At 44.1% G+C, this 27,191-nt stretch overlaps 1 protein-coding gene across 4 annotated transcripts in view; it reads right to left on the reverse strand.

Annotated features, from left to right (window-relative positions):
- The window catches only part of CAP2 (cyclase associated actin cytoskeleton regulatory protein 2), a 157,628-nt gene that overhangs the window by 18,189 nt on the left and 112,248 nt on the right, over nt 1-27,191 (reverse strand). For all 4 annotated transcript variants that reach the window (XM_060614741.3, XM_060614737.3, XM_060614738.3 and 1 more), the window contains 3 exons: nt 26,488-26,631; nt 26,101-26,186; nt 23,082-23,187 (listed from right to left, as the gene is read on the reverse strand). In XM_060614741.3, the coding sequence (XP_060470724.3) occupies nt 23,082-23,187; nt 26,101-26,186; nt 26,488-26,631 (336 nt within the window). The remainder of the gene's footprint in view (nt 1-23,081; nt 23,188-26,100; nt 26,187-26,487; nt 26,632-27,191) is intronic.

The following is a 27,191-nucleotide window of genomic DNA, read 5'->3' on the forward strand; positions in this document are numbered from 1 at the left end:
GCTACGTCAATACATATGTAGTGTTGTTCTTGGGCCTCTGGCTAGAATATACATGACTCAAGTATGGGGAGGTGGTGTAATAGCTGGCTTAATTTTTATCTCCACTATTCCTTGTTCTGTTTCTCTAATGCCTCCGTGGCTGACTGAGCTCCTACAGCCAACTCTGGTACCAGGACCCCTATATCCTATGGAGATTTAGGAAGTCTTGGGTGTTGACCATGGCCCCTCAGCATCCAAACATCCTTGACGCTGGATTGTTGTGGCTCTGAGCCTGTGCTTCTAGAAACTGGCCTCTTGCCTTATTTGCTTTTCTCGAGTACCTACTGGTTCCAGTAATAGGGTGTTTGCACCCAAATCATGGCTCCTTGCCTTAGGGTTCAAGTTTTTCTGGGATGGGGACCTGACCCTCCCCCCACCGGGGACTGGAGATTTAAGGGCATCACCTCTTGGTGTGACTTCCTATTACAGATAATGCACCAGCTGGTCTAGACTGAATGAGACGTAGTGGATCAGATCAGGGCTACGGCCTCCGTGGCCTGTGGAGTGATCCACCACAACCCGCTGTCACTGCGATGTAGGCCCTGTGGGAAGCAGAGCGCAGAGAAGAAAGCAGCACGGGGAGGACACAGTGCACGCTGTGAGCTGGGTCCCTGCAGGGAGACAGGAGGACGGCTCCCAGACGGGCAAGCCTGCCCGGAGGTGCCGGGAACAAGAGCTGGAAGAGCCTCCGGACCAACCGTGCCTGCTCCAGGAACATGAGGGGTCCGGGGAGAGTCACAGGGGAGAGCTTTTAATTAGCCTGCAGACGGCATTCACTTCTTAGAACACAGGCTATGGGGTCCCACGTACACATGTGGATTAAAATAAAGACATTCAGGGGCGCCTGGGTGGCTCAGTCAGTTAAGTGTACGACTTTGGCTCAGGTCGTGATCTCGGGGTTCACGAGTTCGAGCCCCACGTCGGGCTCTGTGCTGACAGCTCAGAGCCTGGAGCCTGCTTCTGATTCTGTGTCTCCCTTACGCTGCCCCTCCCCTACTCATCCTCTGTCTCTCTCTCTCTCAAAAATAAACATTAAAAAAATAAAATAAAGGGGCGCCTGGGTGGCTTGGTCGGTTAAGCGTCCGACTTCGGCTCAGGTCATGATCTCACGGTCCGTGAGTTTGAGCCCCGTGTCAGGCTCTGTGCTGACAGCTCAGACCCTGGAGCCTGTTTCAGATTCTGTGTCTCCCTCTCTCTCTGCCCCTCCCCTGTTCATGCTCTGTCTTTCTCTGTCTCGAAAATAAATAAACGTTAAAAAAAATAATAAAATAAAATAAAGACATTTAATAAAAGATGTTGTTTACTTGCAAACTATCTGAATATTTCTATTCTTTCTAAAAGAAACTTTTTCTTAATAAAAAATTCCGTTACAGTGTGCTTTACCCTAACAAGTGAAGAATCGTACATCTTAAAGCTGAAGACCTACAGGATTATGATATCACATGACTTGCACAAGGTCACACAGACCAGAAGGGTGAAAGTGGGGAATGATGCTGAGCCAGCAGGAAGAAAGGCTGAGCCTCACTGGGCAGCAATTGCCCCACCCCCCACCCCCCGACACACAGATGTTTTTGTTTTTTTTTTTCTTAAAATTTTTTTTAACATTTATTTATTTTTGAGACAGAGAGAGACAGAGCATGAATGGGGGAGGGTCAGAGAGAGAGGGAGACACAGAATCTGAAACAGGCTCCAGGCTCTGAGCAGTCAGCACAGAGCCCGATGCGGGGCTCGAACTCACAGACCGCGAGATCATGACCTGAGCTGAAGTCGGACACTTAACCGACTGAGCCACCCAGGCGCCCCCAGATGCTTTTTAAAAATACTACTTTGAGGGGCTCCTGGGTGGCTTAGTCACTTAAGCATCTGACTTTTGATCTCAGCTCAGGTCATGATCTCACATTTCCTGGGTTCAAATCCCATGGCCGGCTCTTCATTGGCAGCTAGGAGCCTGCTTGGGATTCTGTCTCGCCCTCTCTCTCCCCTTCCCTGCTTGCTCTCTCTCTCTCTCTCTCTCTCTCTCTCAAAATAAATAAATAAACTTAAAAAAATACTTTGGTATCTGTATTTGGTACAAAATACTTTGATACATTGATGTCTCAAGTATCTTAGAGCCCCAGACTGGTAACAACTGAAATATACATTTTATCAAAGTCATTGTAACAATGGCTTATAATTTAAAGAAAAGCAGCGCATTTAGGACTTTATTTTATTTATTTATTATTTATTTTTCTTTGAAGTAGGCTCCACACCCAGTGTATAGCCCAACGTAGGGCTTGAACTCACCATCCTCAGATCAAGACCTGAGCTGAGATCGAGTCAGATGTTTAACTGACTTTCATGTTTATGATTTTAAATGGCCATATTGAAGGTGCAAAATTCACCCATGTTGCAGCAAGAGCACAGCATAAAACCTAGAAATGCTGCTTTTGAAAGCTATTCAGATTAATTCTGAGAGCAGATGTTTGATTGTATACTTTTCTTTGGAGGTGGGGAGGGCAAAGACTCAAAAACGTCTGCAAATCTCTTCCTCTAAGTTAATTTCAACTGTCCTGGGAACAGCTGCTTCCTCTGATTTTAAATATATGAACTGTAAAATAATGAAACCATTGTATGCAGCATGTGCAAAGCTTGTCATGTTGCAGTTATATATACTATATACATATGTAAGAGTACAAGTAATATACAAATAATACAATTGTGTACTAATATGCATCAACACTTTTCATTAAATGTTACTTGAATTAATAACTACTCATTTTATTACTTTAGAATTTATATTTTATTCTGAAGAAGCAGCTACTTCAGGCTCTCAAATGAAGCCTCCTCACTGTTTTGCTGCTGGCAATTATGGATGTAATTAACAACTCACTTCTTTCCCCGGTGACAAACACCAGTTTGGGTACAGTGTAGCTTTGAATCTATCTAATTTACCAAAAAGACTCCCATGATCCATTTTGTTGAGTTTGTAGAAAGTGGGTCTAATGCAGTAGAATTAGGCAGAGGTTTTTATCTTTGTGAAAAATTAAGCCAAAAGTGAAACATAGCCGCTTAAGTAAAAAAAAAAAAAAAAAAAAAAAATCTATTTCTCTCTCCTCTCTCTCTCTCTCTCTCTGCTAAACGTTTTCCATCAACACAGCTGCTTAAGTAAAAAAAAAAAGTCTATCTATCCTCTCTCTCTCAGCTACCAGTTTTCCATCTATGATTTTTCTGCTTAATAACTGACTTGTTTGGAAATTTTCAACTTTCACATTTTAAATTCCAAGATTTTTCAAGCCCAACAGTAAAGGTAGCAGGGGATTGGTCTAAATAGAACTTAACTCTTTAACAGATAGACTGATAATGAATCAGGATAAGGAGGTTCGTCTGTCCACTCAACAAACATTTACGGAGCGCCTCCTTGCAAGGAACCAGGCCTGCGGTGAAGAAGCAGCAGACGTCCTGTTTGTTAAGAAACTCGTCATCTAGGAGGGGTGTTAAGGGCACAAATAAATAATTGCAGATGCAGTTTGATATGTGCCGTGTGGAACATGAACAGGGACATGAGGGCACAGAGGAGGGCATGACCGGCTCTCCTCAGGAGAGTGGGGTTAGCGGGGCCGGAGAAGGGCTGCTGTGCCTAACCTGGGCCATACCATCGAATGTTTTGCAGAGGACAGGGGTCTATAAAGAGAGGCATGAGGGAGTAAGAGGGAGTAACGTACATACAAATCACATTAATCTCCACCTTTATCTTATTTTATTTATTAAAAAAATTTTTTTTTAACGTTTATTTATTTTTGAGACAGAGAGAGACAGAGCATGAACAGGGGAGGGGAAGAGAGAGAGGGAGACACAGAATCAGAAGCAGGCTCCAGGCTCTGAGCTGTCAGCACAGAGCCCGATGCGGGGCTCGAACTCACGGACCGCGAGATCACGAACTGAGCCGAAGTCGGATGCTGAACCCATTGGGACACCCAGGCGCCCCCCCTCCTTTTTTTAAAAATTAATCTCCACCTTTAACAACAGGTCAGCCAACCTGTATCTTGGCCTGTGTTTTTACCAGTTTTTAGAAAAGCAGACACTCAGAAAATAAAAATATCACGGGGCAGCCTCTTGGAAGCAGTGGATTGTGTCCCATACCACAGAGCTTTTGTTACAATTTTCCTCTCTGAAACTAGCTTAGAGATAGTAATATTTTGAGCCACCTATCTTGCTAAGTATTTGTGAAGATTACAGATCAAGCTACAAAAGGAACCATCTGACGTGCAGTGGCATTGTTTATGGGTTTCGCCAGCGCCCCCAGCCCCCAGCCATCCTCCTTGTGGCCTCCACCCTGGCTCCCCTCACACGCGCACACACAGATGGCTGTCCTAGGATTCTTGGTCAGATTCTTTCTCGAGCTGTCCACCTCAGAGCCAAGCTGACCCATCAATCCCCTGGCTTAATGGTTTACTTATTTTTTATATTTTTGTTAAAAAAATGGTTATTTATTTTGAGAGAGAGAAAGAGAATCCCAAGCAGGTTCCATGATGCCAGCAGGGAGCCTGACACGGGGCTCGAACCCACAAACTGTGAGATCAAGAGCCAGACGCTTAACCAACTAAGCCACCTAGGCACCCACTCTGGCTTATGGTTTATGTTCTGCAGGCAGCAGTGAAAACTTACGTGTGCCCAATCACACACTTCAGAAGCAGTTTTAAAATTACAAAGCCATTTTAGTCGCAAATATACTTTCATTAACATGCGACAGCTGCGGGAATGGACAATGTTTTACAGCTGAACTTTTGGGTCAAGTGCTGTTTGTTAATTTTCCCAAATACGGCACACAAAATACGAGTGTGAGAAAGCCACTCATGTACCAAAACAGGAGGGAGGGATTAAATGAAAGAACCAGCACTTTCAGAACTAAAGACTTTCTATGCGCAGAAGTCAGACCGTTCTCACTGCAGAAAAAAATACTTCACAAATTTATGATTTAGGGTTTGTTTATATTTTAGAATCAAAATTTCTATTTTTTGCAAGATGCACTTTGATCAAGAACTTAGTGAAATTGATACATTTCCAAATTTATCAATTTCTATAAGTACTTGTGAATTTTACTTTCATATTTACATCACACTTTCATTGGCAGACAAGTATCATCGAGAAAAAAAGATTGCACATAAACTAACAGATGACCATCCCGTACAACATAAGGATAAGCCAAAGAGAATTATGGCTTTAGTCTCTATTTTCTTATTTTTATCGCTTCCTGTAATTTTGAGACTTCTCCTGCCAAAGAAAACAAAGTTTCTGGGGGCCTTTCCAAGAAAACAGAATTGTTAAAAATACTACAATGAAGTACTATATAGTATGTTAAGCACCTGCTTATTAATAATTGTTAAAAAGTCAATTTAGGGAGTATTTCCTATTTCATCTATGGCAACAGAACACTGCTTGAGTTTTAGGTTTCCACAAAGCACCAATGGCACTTGTTGAAGTAAAACCATGGTCTCACAATTATGAAGGAAATGTGGGTCCATGCGGATCACTTTTCTTCAGAGGCAAGATTCCAAACACCCTTATCTCAAGAAGTATGAGAGAAGGGTGCCTGGGCTCAGTCTGTTAGGCAGCTGACTCTTGATTTCGGCTCAGATCACGATCTCACGGTTCCTGGGATTGAGCCCCATGTCTGGGCTCTATGTTGACGGGGTGGAGCCTGCTTGGGATCCTCTGTCTCCCTCTCTCTGCCCCTCTCCTGCACATGCGCTCGCTCTCTCTCTCTCTCTCTCTCTCTCTCTCTGTCAAAATAAATAAATAAACTTGAAAAAAAAAAAGAACTAGAAGAAGGGTCATGAAAATACATCTCACAGTCTTGTCCATGACTTCTGATGGTTTCCCTCTCCTGGAGTCTCTGTACATCATTCCTTTGAGAACCTGGAGGGGTGTGTGAGCTATGGCAGTAGATGAAGAAAAGACAGAGCAACAAACAAAGTCCCTTCAGAGAAGCTTTGAGGTGGAACACGGCTGGGGAAAAACATACATAGTCTATGTGAGTTTGGGGAAACCAGTTAATTTACTGTTTTTTCTTTCTTTTTTTTTTTAAAACAGTGCATTTAAGGGGCACCTGGGTTTGAGCCCCGGATCGGGCTCTGTGCTGACAGCTCGGAGCCTGGAGCCTGCTTCAGATTCTGTGTCTCCCTGTCTCTCTGCCCCTCCTCTGCTCCCACTCTGTCTCTGTCTCTCTCAAAATAAATAATAAAAATTAAAAAAAAAAAAAGAAACTCTTTTGGCTCCATCTAATGAACCGAGCATTTAGTGAGTTTCTATCAGCTGGGAATTTGTGGCAAGCAGGTGGCAAGGGACAGGTGCAGGGGAGGCATCTGTGACCAATATTCCGCTGCCTGTAATAAAATGCACTGTCCATTTCTGTTACCGCCATCTGATGGACGAAGTAAAGAAATATTACATATGCGGCTCTTGGACGAGGAACACAATCCGTAGTTAGTTAATGGAATAACATGGTAGAAATTTCATTGCGAAGAAATGTGATTACACATGAATGCGTTTCACTTAGCAAATGTGACCGGGCACTGTGTTTAAGGCCCCGTAGCAGCCGCAGCTGCCGGTTCCCAGCAGAATGGGGAAAGCGCCCTGCTTTCAGGAGCTCCCGGCCTCGGAAGAGAGACAAGACACTTCTGTGTTCCCAGACAACAGGCACTCAGCTCTTGCCTTCACGTCTTTGCTCAGGATATGCCTTTGTTTAGAAGGCTCTTCCCCAACGTATAATCTGGAAAACCCTCATAGATCCTTCAAGGCTCGACTCCAACGTCTCTTCCTTTTTGTACATTGTCTCTCCCAAGAGCAAACTTCCTGTTTCTCTGTTACGAGGACCCGTGAGGAACACCCTTATTAGAATCATTCACGCTACACTGTAATTACCTGTCTGTGCATTCAGGTTTGGTCATGAGCCTGAGCACTAAAGAGTCACTCATTATTCATCCCAATGTCACTGGTAAGGTGGCCCAGCGCCTGACACCTGGTAGGTGCTTCGTAAGTACTTACTGAAGTGAGTAAGTAACTGCTTTATAAGGTAGAAAGTGCTGAGCATCATAAAAGAAGTACAAATTTTAAGAGGTGCCAGGGGGCGGTCTGTGGAGGGAAAAGGATAACTTCCAGCTTCGGGCATGGAGATGAGCAGAGGAGACAGGCGACTCGGTTCTTGGGAAGGAGGCCATGTGAAAATGGCACTGAAGGTTGGATGGGTCGGATCTGGCACAAGGAAGCAAGAGGAAGGGGGTTCCAGCAGTGTTGTCGTGACAACAGATAACTGCAACTGAAATGTCAGCATCACACGAGAACTGACAGATCCACGTTCATGTTGCCTTTCCAGGCATCACCTTCTGATGTGACACACTTGTTTAACCAAACTACCACTCCTCAAGACTCTCCTTTAGGACTGCCTGCGGATCTATTTACAAAAACATAACGCACCAAGCAATCACTCATTCCGCTCTACTCTGCCCCTTCTGACTGCAAAGAGTATGACTTGAATTAATCCCTCTCCAAAGAGGGTCTCAAAGGCTTCTGGCCATTTGAAAAGATAAAAGTCACTTAAAAAATATGTTTGTTTTTGAGGAAAAGAGCACGGGGGAGGGGCAGAGAGAGAGGGATGCTGAGGATCCGAAGCAGGCTCTGCGCTGACACCAGAGAACCCGATTTGGGACTCAAACCCACAAACCATGAGATCATGACCTGAGCCGAAGTCAGACGTTCAACCCCACAATTCGCCCCACAATTCGCTTTTAAAGAAGGAACATTGGCTACCATGTACTACCCTAAAAAGGATGGGCTAAAGACTTTATCTGCCCTTGCCCTTTCTCACTGAGACAAGAAGGTGGATGATGGCATTGAGATGATGGACAGGGAGAGGGACAGAGCTACTCGACCACGGCAGGGATTCCTGGGGGGGCCTGGTTTCAGGAAGCAGGCAAGTCCCCCAGGAGCAAGGGCTGAGCTTCACCCCAGAGGTGTGGCTCCTTGGGGGTGAATGAGAACCCAGGCCTCAGCTCAGCTCTGGGCTCAGTTCTGGGCTGGACTGACAGTGGGCCTCATTCAACATCTCCTCCTATTCAGGCACCCCCTGCTTTGCTCTAGGGAGCACCTCTGTCTGCGCCCCTAAATCACGACCTCCTGATTTTCCTGGGAGGAGCTGAAGGAGAGGGCAGGGAACAGGACAAGGCCAAGTACATCACTGCCTTCAATGTCACACGTGAAGGAATTTTAAATGAACGCACTTTAATTAAAATATTCCCAAAGGTGATGGTTTAAATAAATTAGGAATGTGTATTAATTTGCTGGCCCTCAGGTGAAGAGAGTTCAAGTTCTTGGTTAGAAAGAAGTTCTAGTAAATAAAATAACCCTGATTGTTAAGGTTGGCAGTTTTAAAAGCTATTACTGTTTTGATTTAGGAAGAGAAAAATTTAAGTACTCTAAAAAATTTATGTATTGTTATCAACCACCAATAAAACTCAAGAATATTTACGAGATAATAAAAATGGTTCTAAATATAAAAGGTTTACTTAGAGCTTCATAGTGCAGCTAATTCTAAACTATTGTGTATGAAATTGTAGATATTTATTTTTGACTTATGCTTACTCTACTGAAGATATAGCTCAAGTAGAAATAAAATCCTTGAACAATCCCCAAAACTTCAAAAGGCAGAAATTGAAGCTTTAAGCAATCCCTCATTAAATCAGACAACTGGTCTACAAATGGTCAAGACATCATTACACAAAGTCAGTTGTGTTCCTTTGTTCTACAAAACTGCACCTACCTCCAGCTCTCTAGAAACGTTGCTTTCTAGAGGTCATTAATACATCACAGCATTATTTACAATAGTTAAGATACGGAAACAACCTAAATGTCCACGGGTAGATGGATAGTTAAGGAAGGTGTGGTCCGCACGCACACACACACACACACACACACACACACAAATACACACACACTGGAATATTACTCAGCTGTAAAAAATGAGTTTGCCATTGGTGACAACATGGAAGGACCTAAACAGTATGATACTAAAGGAAATAAGTCAGTATTATACTAAAGGAAATTTCACTTCTATGTGGAATCTAAAACACCAAATCAAACGAACAAACGAAACAGTGCAGAAACAGACTCATAAATACAGAGAACAAAGTGGTGTTTGCAGGGGTGGGGGGAGATGAGCAAAACAAGTGAGGAGAATTAGAAGGGACAGGTTTCCAGGTACAAAACAAGGAAGTCACGGGAACCAAAAGCATAGCCTAGGGGATATGGTCAGTACGCTGCAGTAACTCTGCGTGGTGGCAGGTCACGAGACCCGGCGGTGATCACTTCGTAATGTATGTAAGTGCCGAATCGCTGTGTTATATATACGCTTAAAACCCATATAGTATTGCACTACACTTTAATAAAATAAAGGTCACCAATAAGGTGGATGATGGCAGCTTTTCCCTAGTCCCTACGTTCCCCACATTGTCACAGTGGATAGTGGCAGCCAGCCCACGCTTCTTCAAGTCTGGAGATCCTGGACTCTGGTTTTCTTCTCCTCCTCTTCTCTTGTCTCCTTGACGGATTGACTCCACTCCCCAGAAAACACGGTTCCCCGGGGTGTTTTCCTCCACCGTGTCCTCCTTTTTTGTCTCTGCATCCACTTAACGATCGTCCCTAGGCCTCCCCCTTGGTGATGTCACCTGCCTGCTGCACCTCTCTATGGAGAATGTCTCACCTGCACCCCAAACAGCACGGGGAAGGCTCATGTCAAGGCTGTCTTGCTCCTCTGTGGAGTTCCCTGTTGTACTGATGTTGCTATGATTCTCCCAGATTTCCAGACTTGGAAACTTGGGTGTTTAGGTTTGATCTCTCTCTCTTTCAAAGGAAAGACAAAGTCCTCATCTCAGCATCCACTCTATCTCTTGCTTCCCATTGCCGTCCCCACCCTCCAGGTCACGTACGAATTGTCCCAGTCCCAGCCGTCCATAAAGCCTCCCAACAAGGATCGGGGAGCCTCTAACCTCCTCCCCTTTTCCGTCTATCTTGCACAACTTCCAAATCACCATCTTTTTGCTCAAAAACCTATGATGAAGGAAAAAATCCTGCATACCACATATAGACCCATCTTTTTAGGAAAAGACATACAGACAGATTTCACCATCTGGCCCTAGTTTGCTTTTCTGGCCTCAATTCTCACCATTTTCAGCTCAGAAAACGACCAGTTTTTCTCTCAAAGTACTTTGTTCATGTCCTATATGCATGTGCCGAATTCTCTGCTAAGAATAAGAACTGCCCTTTCCCAGGGCGCCTGGGTGGCTCAGTCGGTAAAGCGTCTGACTTTGGCTCAGGTCATGATCTCACAGTTTGTGGGTTTGAGCCCCACGTCAGGCTTTGTGCTGACAGCTCAGAGCCTGGAGCCAGCTTCAGGTTCTGTGTCTCCCTCACTCTACCCCTCCCATGCTCATGCTCTGTCTCTCTCTGTTTCTTAAGAATAAATAAACATTAAAAAAAAAAAAAACCTGCCCTTTTCCTTACTATCCACCTAGGGCTCTCCAAACTCCTATTCATCCTTCAAGACCCAAATCAAACATCAGCCCCTCTCTTGTCTTTTCTGCCTACCCAGGAAGTCTAACTAGCAAGGTTTCTTTTCCAACACAGCCTTGGTTATTGTAATTTATTTCTGCATCATACTTAAAACTTGCTGCTTGATGGCAGAAACTGTAACATAAATAGAATGTCTGTTGTATGCCTTGTACATGGTAGGTAGCCAATAAACGGCTATTAAGTAAATGAATTGCTAAATAAATGAATGAGTAAAAATCAAAGATCTCTGGACTCCTTTGGTCCAACTTGAATACACTCGAGCAGTGTTTTTCAAACTTTACTATACATATAAATCACCTGGGGAAATCTTACTAAAATGCAGGTTCTGATTCAGGAGGTCTGGAGTGGGGTGCTGTATTCTGCATTTCAAACAAGTTTCCAGATTACTGCCGGCCCCAGAACCACACTGCACTGAAGGATTGTGTGTTCCTTCCATGTTCTGTGCAAGCATCTGTGCTTTGTGTTTACTTGTAGCGTGGTAGTTACATCATGTTGTATCTGTTTATATGTTCTTTAGGTAGAATGTGAGTTTCAGTGGACAGAAATGTGCGGCCTGCGTCATATACCCATTCTCTGCATTGTCAGCACCTGGCCCAGAACCTGCTGCATGCTAGGTGCTGCATACTATGTTTGTTTAATTACCAGTGTCTCTCAGGCTGAACTCCAAGCCATTTCCAAGTTTACTTCATTATCTGTGCATTTGGAGCTGCTTTGTTAGTCAATGATACTCCTAACTCCCTCTGAGCAGTCTGGATCTTTTCCATAAGAGAACAAAAGTAATTGGCTACCCAAAGCCCCAAAAGGGAGCTAAAAACCCAGGAGCAATTAAGTCGACTGAATGCAGCTGTGGTCAAGGTAGACTGGAGACAGCCACTCCCCGCAGCCCCAGAGCCCCATGGAAGAGATCAAGGAGCTCTGTGATCCGGACAAGCAACACGCCGTCTAAGGCTCTACCAATTCACTTCGATGAATAAATGCAACGCACAGGATTGGTACAAGTTCTAAATGAAAATTTCGATCGAAAAGACGGAGAACAGTTTTCTTTTGTACAAATCAAGAGGGAGCCAGAGGGGCCAGAAGACTGGAAAACTTATAAGACATACATATTTAATGCCATGCTACAGGGCCTACATTATTTATAAGTCAGAATACCCTCTGGCTGAGTTTTAATTTGCTCACGGCAAACTGTTACACTTTGCGCTTTGTTAACGAACATTTGGCCTTTCCACTGAGAAAGAGGCCGGAGAGAAAGATCTACCCTGAGAATAAAGGAGTGATGGCAAAATGTCTGGCTTCGAGAAAAATAAAACCCCACCTTGTCTATGACTATAACACCCCCAACTACCTGTCTCTTTCTGGAGGTTCGGATGACTGACAACTAACTACATCACCATCACATAAGACTTGCTTCACGTTCGTGTATGTAGAGTTTTATCCTTTCCACACCTAATTATACCCTAGGTGTTCCCAACAATAAAGGAATTCAAGAAAGACATGAAAAAGGACAGAAAGATGTCAGCAAGTTTAACCCCAGAAAGTGAAGAAAACAACCACATTTTATCCCGTTCATGGAATTCTTTTCATGACCTTTTTCTGGCCAGATCCACACAGAACGGAACAATAGCCTGAATGTTGATCTGGCCAATGCATAGGAAAAAAAAAATCAGTTATTTCGGTAATTTTCAGTGCAAAGATGCGGCCTTAGCCGTTCAATGCTTATTATCTCATCTGCAGGAACTGCCGACAAATATCACAAACCCGACCGACAGCAAGGGATGATAAATAACAGTGTCCCTGCTGGGTTCCTGCCAAAAAGCTGATTTATCCAGCACAGCGCGTTTGAAACCCAGGGCAGAGGAAACCGTGCAAATTAATATGTAAAAGAGTTGCCAATAATTAAATGGAAAACTACAAGTTGTTTCTGGCATACAGTCCTTCTGGACCACGGTCACGTTGAAGAAAAGCTTACAGAAATGAGAAGGTTCCATTTACCACAGTAAATGTCACCAGAAATCCTACGTGGATCTCTCCACAGCTGCGTCTTCTTCCAAGCTCATGGTCCCCACCGGCGCCCGCACACCTGTGCACAGACCCTCGCCCTGCAATCACTGTCCCGGAGAATAACCGGCCTCAAAGTTTTACATTCCTCCCTGACAACTGACGGGAGCCACAGTTGCCCGGCACAGCTGTGGTCTGAAGGCCAATGTCAGGAGGTGGGAGCTGGCAAATCCAGTTCCAACTGTCAACTCAGGGGGAGCGATCCCTTCTTAGGGCAGTGCGTTCTTGGAAGCGCAGGGCCCTGGGCAGCTAGCTCGATGCTGGTCCCTGAAACTCCCATGGGGCTCTAATCTCAAAATTCAATTTGAAAACAGAGAAAAAAAAAAAAAAACCACGGTGACTCAAAATACTTGAGATGTTAAGTCACCATCAGCGTTTTGACTGTGTCCATTAAAAAGGAATGCGTTTCCTAAACCTTCTGAATGTTGTGATATCAGTGAACATGAACACCTCATCTTCCTACCTGCTCTTGGATCCTTAACATCTTATGAATACGAACTGTTTGCATGATTGTGATCAGTGGGCAAATAAACGAAATTATTCCTATTTATTTTTTCTTCCCAAAGGCCATTTAATCAGATCATTCTAACAGTCCTCGTAAGAATGCTGTGATTCTGGCTACAATCGCTCATTGTTCATTTTGCTGCTACGTTGACACATCATCGTTAAGTGAAGAGAAATTAGTTTGATTTAGGCTGTGGATTATGCTTTTAAATCTTTTTAAAGATGTTTAACCTTTAATTAAAATGTTTAGAAGGAGGGAAGATGGCGGTGTAGGAGGACGCTGGGCTCACCGCGCGTCCTGCTGATCACACTCAGATTCCACCTACACCTGCCTAAATAACCCAGAAAACCGCCAGAAGACTAGCAGAACGGAGTCTCCGGAGCCAAGCACAGACGAGAGGCCCACGGAAGAGGGTAGGAAGGGCGGCGAGGCGGTGCGCGCTCCACGGACTGGCGGGAGGGAGCCGGGGCGGAGGGGCGGCTCGCCGGCCAAGCGGAGCCCCCGAGTCTGGCTGGCAAAAGCGGAAGGGCCGGACGGACTGTGTTCCGAGAGCAAGCGCGACTTAGTGTCTGGGAGGTCATAAGTGAACAGCTCTGCTCAGAGAGCGGGAAGGCTGGAGGACAAAGGGAGGGAGAGTTGCTGAGCCCCGGGACGACAGAGCTGTTTGGTGGGGAACAAAGGTGCCCGTCAGCGCCATCTCCCTCGCCCATCCCCCAGCCAAAATCCCAAAGGGAACCAATTCCTGCCAGGGAACTTGCTCGCTCCGCGCAAACACCCAACGCTTTGCTTCTGCGGAGCCAACCCTCCGGCAGCGGGTCTGACTCCCTCCCGCTGCCACAGGGCCCCTCCTGAAGTGGATCACCTAAGGAGAAGCGAGCTAAGCCCGCCCCTCCTGCCCCCGTGCACCTTGCCTACCCACCCCAGCTAATACGCCAGATCCCCAGCACCACAAGCGTGGCAGTGTGCAAGTAGCCCAGACGGGCCACGCCACCCCACAGTGAATCCCGCCCCTAGGAGAGGGGAAGAGAAGGCACACGCCAGTCTGACTGTGGCCCCAGCGGTGGGCTCGGGGCAGACATCGGGTCTGAATGCGGCCCCACCCACCAACACAAGTTATTCAAGACAGCACAGGGGAAGTGCCTTGCAGTTCTGCACCACTCCAGGAACTATCCAAAATGACCAAACGGAAGAATTCCCCTCAGAAGAATCTCCAGGAAATAACAACAGCTAATGAACTGATCAAAAAGGATTTAAATAATATAACAGAAAGTGAATTTAGAATAATAGTCATAAAATTAATTGCTGGGCTTGAAAACAGTATAGAGAGAGGGCAGCAGAGAATCTCTTGCTACAGAGATCAAGGGACTCAGGAACAGTCAGGAGGAGCTGAAAAATGCTTTAGACGAAATGCAAAACAAAATGGAAATGACGACGGCTTGGATTGAAGAGGCAGAGGAGAGAATAGGTGAACTAGAAGATAAAGTTATGGAAAAAGAGGAAACTGAGAAAAAGAGAGATAAAAAAATCCAGGAGTATGAGGGGCGCCTGGGTGGCGCAGTCGGTTAAGCGTCCGACTTCAGCCAGGTCACGATCTCGCGGTCCGTGAGTTCGAGCCCCGCGTCAGGCTCTGGGCTGATGGCTCGGAGCCTGGACCCTGTTTCCGATTCTGTGTCTCCCTCTCTCTCTGCCCCTCCCCCGTTCATGCTGTGTCTCTCTCTGTCCCAAAAATAAATAAAAAAACGTTGAAAAAAAAAAAATTTAAAAAATCCAGGAGTATGAGGGGAAAATTAGAGAACTAAGTGATACACTAAAAAGAAATAATATACCCATAATTGGTATCCCAGAGGAGGAAGAGAGAGGGAAAGGTGCTGAAGGGGTACTTGAAGAAATAATAGCTGAGAACTTCCCTGAACTGGGGAAGGAAAAAGGCATTGAAATCCAAGAGGCACAGAGAACTCCCTTCAGACGTAACTTGAATCGATCTTCTGCACGACATATCATAGTGAAACTGGCAAAATACAAGGATAAAGAGAAAATTCTGAAAGCAGCAAGGGATAAACGTGCCCTAACTTATAAAGGGAGACCTATAAGACTCGTGACTGAGCTCTCTTTTGAAACTTGGCAGGCCAGAAAGGATTGGCACAAGGTCTTCAATGTGCTGAACAGAAAAAATATGCAGCCGAGAATCCTTTATCCAGCAAGTCTGTCATTTAGAATAGAAGGAGAGATAAAGGTCTTCCCAAACAAACAAAAACTGAAGGAATTTGTCACCACTAAACCAGCCCTACAAGAGATCCTAAGGGGGATCCTCTGAGACAAAGTACCAGAGACATCGCTACAAGCATAAATCATACAGACATCACAATGACTCTAAACCCGTATCTTTCTATAATAACACTGAATGTAAATGGATTAAATGCGCCAACCAAAAGACATAGGGTATCAGAATGGATAAAAAAACAAGACCCATCTATTTGCTGTCTACAAGAGACTCATTTTAGATCTGAGGACACCTTTAGATTGAGAGTGAGGGGATGGAGAACTATTTATCATGCTACTGGAAGCCAAAAGAAAGCTGGAGTGGCCATACTTATATCAGACAAACTAGACTTTAAATTAAAGGCTGTAACAAGAGATGAAGAAGGGCATTATATAATAATTACAGGGTCTATCCACCAGGAAGAGCTAACAATTATAAATGTCTATGCGCCGAATACCGGAGCCCCCAAATATATAAAACAATTACTCACAAACATAAGCAACCTTATTGATAGGAATGTGGTAATTGCAGGGGACCTTAACACTCCACTTACAGAAATGGATAGATCATCTAGACACACGGTCAATAAAAAACAAGGGCCCTGAATGATACATTGGATCAGATGGACTTGACAGATATATTTAGAACTCTGCATCCCAAAGCAACAGAATATACTTTCTTCTCGAGTGCACATGGAACATTCTCCAAGATAGATCATATACTGGGTCACAAAACAGCCCTTCATAAGTTTACAAGAATTGAAATTATACCATGCATACTTTCAGACCACAATGCTATGAAGCTTGAAATCAACCACAGGAAAAAGTCTGGAAAACCTCCAAAAGCATGGAAGTTAAAGAACACCCTACTAAAGAATGAGTGGGTCAACCAGGCAATTAGAGAAGAAATTAAAAAATATATGGAAACAAACGAAAATGAAAATACAACAATCCAAATGCTTTGGGATGCAGCGAAGGCTGTCCTGAGAGGAAAATACATCGCAATCCAGGCCTATCTCAAGAAACAAGAAAAATCCCAAATACAAAATCTAACAGCACACCTAAAGGAAATAGAAGCAGAACAGCAAAGGCAGCCTAAACCCAGCAGAAGAAGAGAAATAATAAAGATCAGAGCAGAAATAAACAATATAGAATCTAAAAAAACTGTAGAGCAGATCAATGAAACCAAGAGTTGGTTTTTTGAAAAAATAAACAAAATTGACAAACCTCTAGCCAGGCTTCTCAAAAAGAAAAGGGAGATGACCCAAATAGATAAAATCATGAATGAAAATGGAATTATTACAACCAATCCCTCAGAGATACAAACAATTATCAGGGAATACTATGAAAAATTATATGCCAGCAAACTGGACAACCTGGAAGAAATGGACAAATTCCTAAACGCCCACACGCTTCCAAAACTCAATCAGGAGGAAATAGAAAGCTTGAACAGACCCATAACCAGCGAAGAAATTGAATCGGTTATCAAAAATCTCCCAACAAATAAGAGTCCAGGACCAGATGGCTTCCCAGGGGAGTTCTACCAGACGTTTAAAGCAGAGATAATACCTATCCTTCTCAAGCTATTCCAAGAAATAGAAAGGGAAGGAAAATTTCCAGACTCATTCTATGAAGCCAGTATTACTTTGATTCCTAAACCAGACAGAGACCCAGTAAAAAAAGAGAACTACAGGCCAATATCCCTGATGAATATGGATGCAAAAATTCTCAATAAGATACTAGCAAATCGAATTCAACAGCATATAAAAGGAATTATTCACCATGATCAAGTGGGATTCATTCCTGGGATGCAGGGCTGGTTCAACATTCGCAAATCAATCAACGTGATACATCACATTAATAAAAGAAAAGAGAAGAACCATATTATCCTGTCAATCGATGCAGAAAAGGCCTTTGACAAACTCCAGCACCCTTTCTTAATAAAAACCCTTGAGAAAGTCGGGATAGAAGGAACATACTTAAACATCATAAAAGCCATTTATGAAAAGCCCACAGCTAACATCATCCTCAATGGGGAAAAACTGAGAGCTTTTTCCCTGAGATCAGGAACACGACAGGGATGCCCACTCTCACCGCTGTTGTTTAACATAGTGTTGGATGTTCTAGCATCAGCAATCAGACAACAAAAGGAAATCAAAGGCATCCAAACTGGCAAAGATGAAGTCAAGCTTTCGCTTTTTGCAGATGACATGATATTATACATGGAAAATCCGACAGACTCCACCAAAAGTCTGCTAGAACTGATACATGAATTCAGCAAAGTTGCAGGATACAAAATCAATGTACAGAAATCAGTTGCATTCTTATACACTAACAATGAAGCAACAGAAAGACAAATAAAGAATCTGATCCCATTCACAATTGTACCAAGAAGCATAAAATACCTAGGAATAAATCTAACCAAAGATGTAAAAGATCTGTATGCTGAAAACTATAGAAAGCTTATGAAGGTAATTGAAGAAGATATAAAGAAATGGAAAGACATTCCCTGCTCATGGATTGGAAGAATAAATATTGTCAAAATGTCAATACTACCCAAAGCTATCTACACATTCAATGCAATCCCAATCAAAATTGCACCAGCATTCTTCTCGAAACTAGAACAAGCAATTCTAAAACTCATATGGAACCACAAAAGGCCCCGAATAGCCAAAGTAATTTTGAAGAAGAAGACCAAAGCAGGAGGCATCACAATCCCAGACTTTAGCCTCTAGTACAAAGCTGTAATCATCAAGACAGCATGGTATTGGCACAAAAACAGACACATAGACCAATGGAATAGAATAGAAACCCCAGAACTAGACCCACAAATGTATGGCCAACTCATCTTTGACAAAGCAGGAAAGAACATCCAATGGAAAAAAGACAGTCTCTTTAACAAATGGTGCTGGGAGAACTGGACAGCAACATGCAGAAGGTTGAAACTAGACCACTTTCTCACACCATTCACAAAAATAAACTCAAAATGGATAAAGGACCTGAATGTGAGACAGGAAACCATCAAAACCCTAGAGGAGAAAGCAGGAAAAGACCACTCTGACCTCAGCCGTAGCAATCTCTTACTCAACACATCCCCAAAGGCAAGGGAATTAAAAGCAAAAATGAATTACTGGGAGCTTATGAAGATAAAAAGCTTCTGCACAGCAAAGGAAACAACCAACAAAACTAAAAGGCAACCAACGGAATGGGAAAAGATATTTGCAAATGACATATCGGACAACGGGCTAGTCTCCAAAATCCATAAAGAGCTCACCAAACTCCACACCCAAAAAACAAATAACCCAGTGAAGAAATGGGCAGAAAACATGAATAGACACTTCTCTAAAGAAGACATCCGGATGGCCAACAGGCACATGAAAAGATGCTCAATGTCGCTCCTCATCAGGGAAATCCAAATCAAAACCACACTCAGATATCACCTCACGCCAGTCAGAGTGGCCAAAATGAACAAATCAGGAGACTATAGATGCTGGAGAGCATGTGGAGAAACGGTAACCCTCTTGCACTGTTGGTGGGAATGCAAATTGGTGCAGCCGCTCTGGAAAGCAGTGTGGAGGTTCCTCAGAAAATTAAAAATAGACCTACCCTATGACCCAGCAATAGCACTGCTAGGAATTTACCCAAGGGATACAGGAGTACTGATGCATAGGGGCACTTGTACCCCAATGTTTATAGCAGCACTCTCAAAAATAGCCAAATTATGGAAAGAGCCTAAATGTCCATCAACTGATGAATGGATAAAGAAATTGTGGTTTATATACACAATGGAGTACTACGTGGCAATGAGAAAGAATGAAATATGGCCCTTTGTAGCAACATGGATGGAACTGGAGAGTGTGATGCTAAGTGAAATAAGCCATACAGAGAAAGACAGATACCATATGGTTTCACTCTTATGTGGATCCTGAGAAACTTAACAGAAACCCATAGAGGAGGGGAAGGAAAAAAAAAAAAAAGAGGTTAGAGTGGGAGAGAGCCAAAGCATAAGAGACTGTTAAAAACTGAGAACAAACTGAGGGTTGATGGGGGGTGGGGGGGGGTGGGTGATGGGTATTGAGGAGGGCACCTTTTGGGATGAGCACTGGGTGTTGTATGGAAACCAATTTGACAATAAATTTCATATATTGAAAAAAAAATGTTTATTTACTTATTTTGACAGAGAGAGAGAGAGCGCGCGAGCGTGCGAGCAGGGGAGAGAGGGGAAAGAGAGGGAGAGAGAAAAATCCCAAGCAGTCTCCTCGGTGTCAGCACAAAGCCCTACCTGGGCCTCAATCTCACGAACCGTGAGCCAAAATCAAGAGTTGGATGCTTAACCGGCTGAGCCACCCAGGTGCCCCTGTGTTTTGGAATCTTTTAAATAGATTTTAGTCATTTAGGTTTAAAATTTAAAACTATGGTTTTTATAACACAGTTTGTAATGTATGTATTTTTATCCCAAACTTTAGAAGAAGAGGACAAAAATATTAGGAAATATACTTCATATGTCTTAAAGCTTGCTAAAAGATTATGCATTGATGATGTTATCTCTGAACTAACACTTTCTTACCATAATCATTCCTCACTTTTAATATCTGACCAACACTTTACCATTAAAGAAGTGAAGTAGCTGCTCTGCTTTATAATAACTGCCATTTTAAATAGAATTTTCCCATAGCATAACATGCTCAGTAAATAACAGCCATTATTATTATGGCAATCTACACTGCCCAGTGTCTGCTCCAAAGATTATACACACGATTATTCATTTTTGAGAGACAGAGCATGAGCAGGGGAAGAGCAGAGAGAAAGGGAGACACAGAACCTGAAGCAGGCTCCAGGCTCTGAGCTGTCAGCACAGAGCCTGATGTGGGGCTCAAACCCACAAACCACGAGATCGTGACCTGGAGTCAGATGCCTAACTGAGTCACCCAGGTGCCCCAGGATTATATTTTATATAACATATATACACATTTGTATAAATATAACATTTATGTTTTAAAAAATGTACTTTGTGATCCATTAGTGGGTCATGAAATCAATTTAGTGGGTCTCAGCCAGAATTTTATAAAAAATGAAATAAAATAGAAAACATATTTGAATGCATTTCATGTGGTAAGAGACAGAACTGTTTCACAAAACATGTTTTAGTATTATGAACAGGGTGTGTGTGTGTGTGTGTGTGTGTGTGTGTGTGTGTGTGTGTAAACTGTATTTCTTACCACTAATTGCCTTTAAAAGTTTGAAAGCCGTTGTTACAAGGCTTTTATTTCTCATGAAAATAATGAAAACACAGTATTCACTCCAGAATAAAGGAAAATAGCTACATTTATTTTTCTATAATTAATATTTGATTCTTATCTTAAATATTCAAAACACCATTACTCAGAGGTAAAAGGTATTGAAAGCATTTAAGAGAATTTTCTATTCCTTTTCCATGGGTGCCATTAGAGAATTAATGAGCTGGTGTTTGTTGACATGATTATTTTCCACAAATGGGTTCTGTTTCCTTTTCCATTTATCTACCATGAAATGTAAGACATCCAAGGACTCTTGCTGTCTAGTTTACTGTTCTCTAGTGGTGACCTATCTCCACGGCAAATACATGACTATCTCCCTTTACAACAAACTGATCTATAACAAAATAGCATCTCATTGGAAGTGTACGAAAAATAACACTAATCCATCCACCCAAACACCCACCTGCATCATGGTCACCTTCCTGTGTTAAAACCCTTCAAGTGTCTATGAACTCTCTTCTCAGAAATCATAATGTCGTGGGCAGAAGAAAAAGAAACAATTAGCTGCACTTTATAACTGTGCGTTTGTGCTTGCGGAGAAAATAGGCAAACTAGAAAGTAAAAGGAAGGGTCTGCCTTTGGGGGTCAATGTTAACGTTTGTTACAAGTGTTAGGGAGGAAAGGCAGGAATCCCACACTCCCTTGGAAAGTCGCAAACTCTGTGTTGCTATTAAGCCTACCTCACTGACGTCAACATTCAGGACAAGGGGTAGGTGCTGGAGCATGGCCAACCAGAAGAGTGTGTGGGGGGGGGGGTTCTACCCCCGAGCGGAATTCACAAATATGCCCCTTTACTTTCTCCAGAGTCACTCTGGTTAGATCATCCACCGTGACCCCTTAAAGGTAACATTCATTTCTAACAGAAGGGGGTTTCCATAGGAAGTCTTTCTGTGACAAGTGCAGAGACTTAAAAGGGCAAGGAAGATTCTAAGAGTCCCCTGTCTCGCAATTTAGTTCAAACCATTTACTGAGTACTTACTCCGTGTCAGGTACTGTGTTAGGGGCTGGAGACAGAGATGAGCTTCCAACTGAGTGGGAGAGACCCCAACACACACGTACAAATGACAGTCGCGTGAGCTGAGCTATACTCGAAATACAAAGGGGGCGTAGAGGAGAAATCCCCATCCCAGATGGAGAGCCGAGGCACATCAATGGAAGTTTCTTAAAGAAGTGATGTTGGAGCGGAGTCTTGGAGAAGAGAGACAGGTACTTCCCCCCAGGGAAGGCCAGACAGCATGATGTATGTTTGGGACGTTGCAAAAAGGCTAAAGCATATGAGATTTGCAAGCTTTGAAACAACAATCTGATTTGGTTTGGCCTAAGCACGGCATGTGCTGAGGATCCCACCAGCAGTTTGGGAGTGCTGGGAAGCAGCGAGATGCGGGGAGAGAGGAGAGACCACGCTGAAGACAGGGCAAAGGTCAGGCCAACCTCTCACAGGCTGGGATTTTGTCCTAGGGCTAAGATAATGCTTGAGGCGCTAGGATTGCCTCGGTGTTCAAAAACGTCATTCAAAAAAAATTTTAAACATCAAAAAAAGACATTTAAAACATTTAAAAGGACATTTTCTTAATCATTCTATCTTCTTAAAATTGTAACTATTTTCAAACCTATTTCCTTTAATTTTTTTTCACAGTTTCTTTACATGTGCCATCTTAGTATGCAAAACCTTTTGCACTTCAGCACGTTGGGCTGGTAAATCATTTCCCATGTAGGCATCATATATGTTATTATTTTTTTGATGTTTATTTATTTATTTTTGAGAGAGAGAGTCTACGGCCATACCACCCTGAACGCGCCCGATCTCGTCTGATCTCGGAAGCTAAGCAGGGTCGAGCCTGGTTAGTACTTGGATGGGAGAGAGAGAGAGAGAGACAGAGACAGAGAGAAGAGGGGAGGGGCAGAGAGAGAGAGGGAGACACAGAATCTAAAGCAGGCTCCGGGCTCCACACTGTTAGCACAGAGCCCGATGAGGGGCTTGAACTCACAAACCCTGAGATCGTGACCTGAGCCGAAGTCGGATGCTTAACCGACTGAGCCACCCAGGAGCCCCTCATATATGTTCTTTTGAATGGCTGTAGAGGTTTCATTGGGTTCTCACCATGACCAACTTAACCATTTCCTTTCTGCATGTCAGGTAGGTAGTCTCCAGATTTTCTCATGACAAACGACACTTTCATAAAGAGTTTCTACGTATCTATTTATCTTACGCTTTCCTTGAATTCTAATTCTAAATTCTAAAGTGTAAGGATCCTAGGCTACCAGGAATGAACACCGTTATGGCCTTTTTTTCTCCAGGGGGCAGACGGCTTGGTACTTACAGTTTTGCTCCAAGTCAGGCCGGTGGTATGGTGTTCCTTGATGTATGCTTGCAGAGCACTCCAAATGTTCAAATAGGACTTCACCCAATCCACATGGCGTAAATCGCTTTGTTATAAAAGAGGGTGGAAGAGAGTAGAGTTAGGATCTAAGGTAAAATTTAAAAAAGACTAACAGGAACGTGGTAATCCAGTAACTAAGGCTCAGGAGGACCCTGGACCAGTTGTCTTTCTGGGTCAGTCACCGTGAACCAATTTCCGGAAAGGACCCTGAAAGGCTGGTGGCCCAGGTCTCACCTGAGGGGAGCCGAGTGCCCTCCCTGAGCTCCAGGTGAGGGGCCAAGGGGACCCCGGGGAGCAGATCCAGCAATTTGGGCCGTGCGCCCTCACATGACCTCTAACTAGAAGGTGACCACGGAAAGAGACCATCTCTTCCCGTACCTGCTTCTGGTGCAGAATGAGAACAATGTGTTTTGGAGGGGAGAAGGGTATTGGAAGAAAAAAAAAGTCCTTTGGCTTTCTAATAATTTGGTTGATTTATTTGGCCAAGGGAGTAGTAAGGGGGATGCTGATGCAAGGAGACGATTTCCCACAAACAGGTAACACCCAGTCCCTAACACAACGTGGGGTTTGTAGCATTGGGCACAACCGCTCAACCAGACCCCCGTTTCCAAGACAGAGCAAGCAAACTATATGAGGGGAGCACGGCACTGTGGCTGCTCTGTGTTGTTTTGTTTTGACAGAGCAGCTTTGTTGACATACAACTCACATCCCATACAATTCATCCATTGATTTAAAAACATTTTTTTAATGTGTATTTATTTTTGAGAGAGAGAGAGAGAGAGCACAAGCAGAGGGAGGGGCAGAGAGAGAGAGGGAGACACAGAATCGGAAGCAGGCTCCAGGCTCCGAGCTGTCAGCATAGAGCCGGACGTGGGGCTCGAACTCACAAAACGTGAGATCATGACCTGAGCCGAAGTCGGACAGTTCACCGACTGAGCCACCCAGTTGCCCCTCAATTCACCCATTTAAAGTGTATAATCCAATGGTTTAGGTCAGCAGCCATGCAATCATCACCATGGTCAACTTTACATTACATCACCTCAGAAAGAAATCCCATACCCATCAGCCGTTACTGCACATTTCCCCCAAACTTCCCCAGCCCTGGACAATTCCTAAGCTACTGTCTGCCTCTACGGATTTGCCCATTCTGGCATGTCACAGGAATGGAATCGTACAATATGTGGGGTTTTCTGTGTGTCTGACTTCTTTCACTTAGCCTGTTTTCAAGCTTCATCCATGTTGCTCTTCTGTCAATGATCCGTTGCTTTAACGGCTGAACAACATACCATCGTATGTGCAAACACATTTTATTTATCTGTTCAGTAGTCGATGAACATTTGGGTTGTTTCCACTTTGGGGCTATTATAAATAATGTTGCTACAAACATTTGTGCACAAGCTTCTGTGTGAACATGTTTTATTTCTTTTAGAGATACACCTTGGAGTAGAATTGGCGAGCGTGTCTGGTTTTTGCGGTAAAAAATATCCGGACGTCTTTCTTTTTTTTTTCTTAAGTTTGTTTATTTATTTTGAGAGAGGAAGAGAGTGTCCGCGGGAGAGGGGCAGGGAGAAAGTAAGAATCCCAAGTAGGCTCTGTGCAGTCAGTGCAAGACCCCCACGTGTGGCTCAGTCTCCCAAACCGTGAGATCGTGACCCGAGTGGAAATCAAGAGTTAGATGCTTAACCGGCTGAGCCACTCAGGCACCCCTCGGTACATATTTATTTAAATGTCTATTTATTTTGGGGGGGGGGAGGGGCAGAAAGAGAGGGGACAGAGGATCTGAAGGAGACTCCATGCTGTCAGCACAGAGGCCAACGCAGGGCTCGAACTCATGGACTGTGAGACCGTGACCTGAAGTCAGACGCTTAGCGCACTGAGCCACCCGGGCTTCCCAGTACGTATCTTTTGTGTTGTGATTATATTTTCCGTATATTTTATAAATATTCTTTCGTGTCTCCTCAATGCTTCTGACAACTGAAAATAACCTGAAACAGACGCAGTATTGGTCAATGACCTGGTCCTCACGTTTCCTTCCCACTGAACAGTCTGGGCCGGCCGGTGAGGTGCGGGAGCCCCTCGATTTGCTGACCGATAAGCACTTCCACTTCTGCCGCCTGAGGGCTCAGAGGGGGAGCCGCTCTCCAGCCCAGCGCCCAGGGGGTGGATGTCTCTTGCTCTTGTTTTTGCCTCATTCCTTCCGTGAATGACTAGACATCAGCCCCATCACATACAGCCAGCTGTTGACAGGGCCGGCCGCGACATTATCGGAGGGGAAGGACTCTCATAACCCTTCCTGCAGCGGAGACACTGCGGCTTGTCTCCATTCAGCCCATTTTCAATTCCAAACCCAGTGTTAAGTGTCTCCAGGACCTATTATTTGTGCTGTAGAATGCGAGGTCTATTTTAAGCTGGATCTGCAGGCAAAGCTCCTTGGTTGGGACTCATCTGTACTGCCCTTCTTAGAGATGTCTCTCCGTCCGCCCCAGTTGTATTTCGTCTCCACGCCCTCGCTGGTTTCCCTCTCAGGGGCCTGGTTCACTGTCTCAGCTCACTCCTGTTCCTCACTCACACTTCATTTCCCGATTCCTCCTTTCTTCTCTCTGCTTGCCCACCAGCCCTGTTTGGGGCAGTGTGAAAGAGCTGTGCCCTTATAGGACGGGTCCACCGCGAACCATCACAGAGCCCTCTGGCCGCCGTGGGGACACGTATGGAATGGCACGTATTCAAGTGGGGAGTTTATCATCACGAGAGAACTGCGGCAGACTTTCCAAAGCACATCCATTATCTGGATAACTGGCCTCACTTTCCACTTTGCTTTAGCTGCAAAGATGGGCTCTTCCCTTAACATTTACCGTAAGCTAGCCTTTGAAAGGAATCAGGAACGCACTACACTAAGTTTGGGGACAGATGTTTAACAAATGAACACCTGAAAATTTGGTCGGTAAAAGAAGGGACGTACCTGTGTTTGTAGTCCTTTAAGACTCTGTTAGTGTAAAAGGTGGCAGCCTCATTCATCTCCTTGACATAAGGACCGGGTTTGGGGGACTGGGCGAACAGGACCGTCACCCCAGCATAGAAGAAAAAAAAACAGGATAAGAAAGAAAATGTCTTAAGGATGAAGAAAAGCCATGGAAAGTTGGAGACAAACATTTTGTTCTGTAAGGATAAGTGAGACATTTCCACATTTCCGAGCACAAAGCATCGAACTGCAAATAGGGTAAGAGAGAGCTGGTGCGTTCACCCCGAGAGGAATCTCCTGGGGTGTAACGGACAGGAAGGAGCCCGAAGGTAGCCCAAAGTTCTCCTAAACACTCCAAAAAATGACAGGTGCAGGGGCCAGACTCACCACAGCTATCCACCCAAGGGCAGGGATGCTTTCGCTGACGGCGGAGAGATGATTAAACATTTTACTCCCCCGGTTTCTCTCTCTGAAAGTTTGGATTTCCTGGATCTTTTCTGAGATTGGTTTCAGAAGCGCAGCGACATCATTCTGCAAGCAAGCATTAAACATTGTTACTAAAGAGCAAGACTCCTAGCAAGCATTGAACATTGTTACTAAAGAGCAGGGCAGAAGTTCAGGTCTCCAGGCTGGCCTCAGCAGGAGTACTTGCCATTGGTCAGGGGCTTTCAGACCAGAACGGAGGGCTGTTGTTACCGTAATACTATGTTTTCATTCTCTGAAGTGTGAAAATTGTACATATTTTTAACATTATGAATGCCGTCTCCTGAGACATGGAAGAAACCCAGCATATGATACAGTGCCTGTTTTAGAGAGTGCAGCATGAACAAGGAAATTGAGTGTGGTCAGTTTAATTTCGAAATGGAACATATAGGCCACACACGCTGGAATAACACAGATCTAAAATCAGGGTGGGTGATGGGGGCGCTTGGGTGGCTCAGTCGGTGGAGCATCTGACTCTTGGTTTCGGCTCAGGTCATGATCCCAGGGTTGTGGGATCGAGCCCCATGTTGGGCTCTGCACTGAGCTGAAATAAAAAAAAAAAAAAGATGAAAATAAAATCTGGGGTGGGGGGAGACATTAGTAAAAAG

The sequence above is a fragment of the Panthera onca genome, chromosome B2 (genome assembly GCF_046562875.1).
Source record: "Panthera onca isolate mPanOnc1 chromosome B2, mPanOnc1 haplotype 2, whole genome shotgun sequence".
NCBI lineage: Eukaryota > Metazoa > Chordata > Mammalia > Carnivora > Felidae > Panthera > Panthera onca.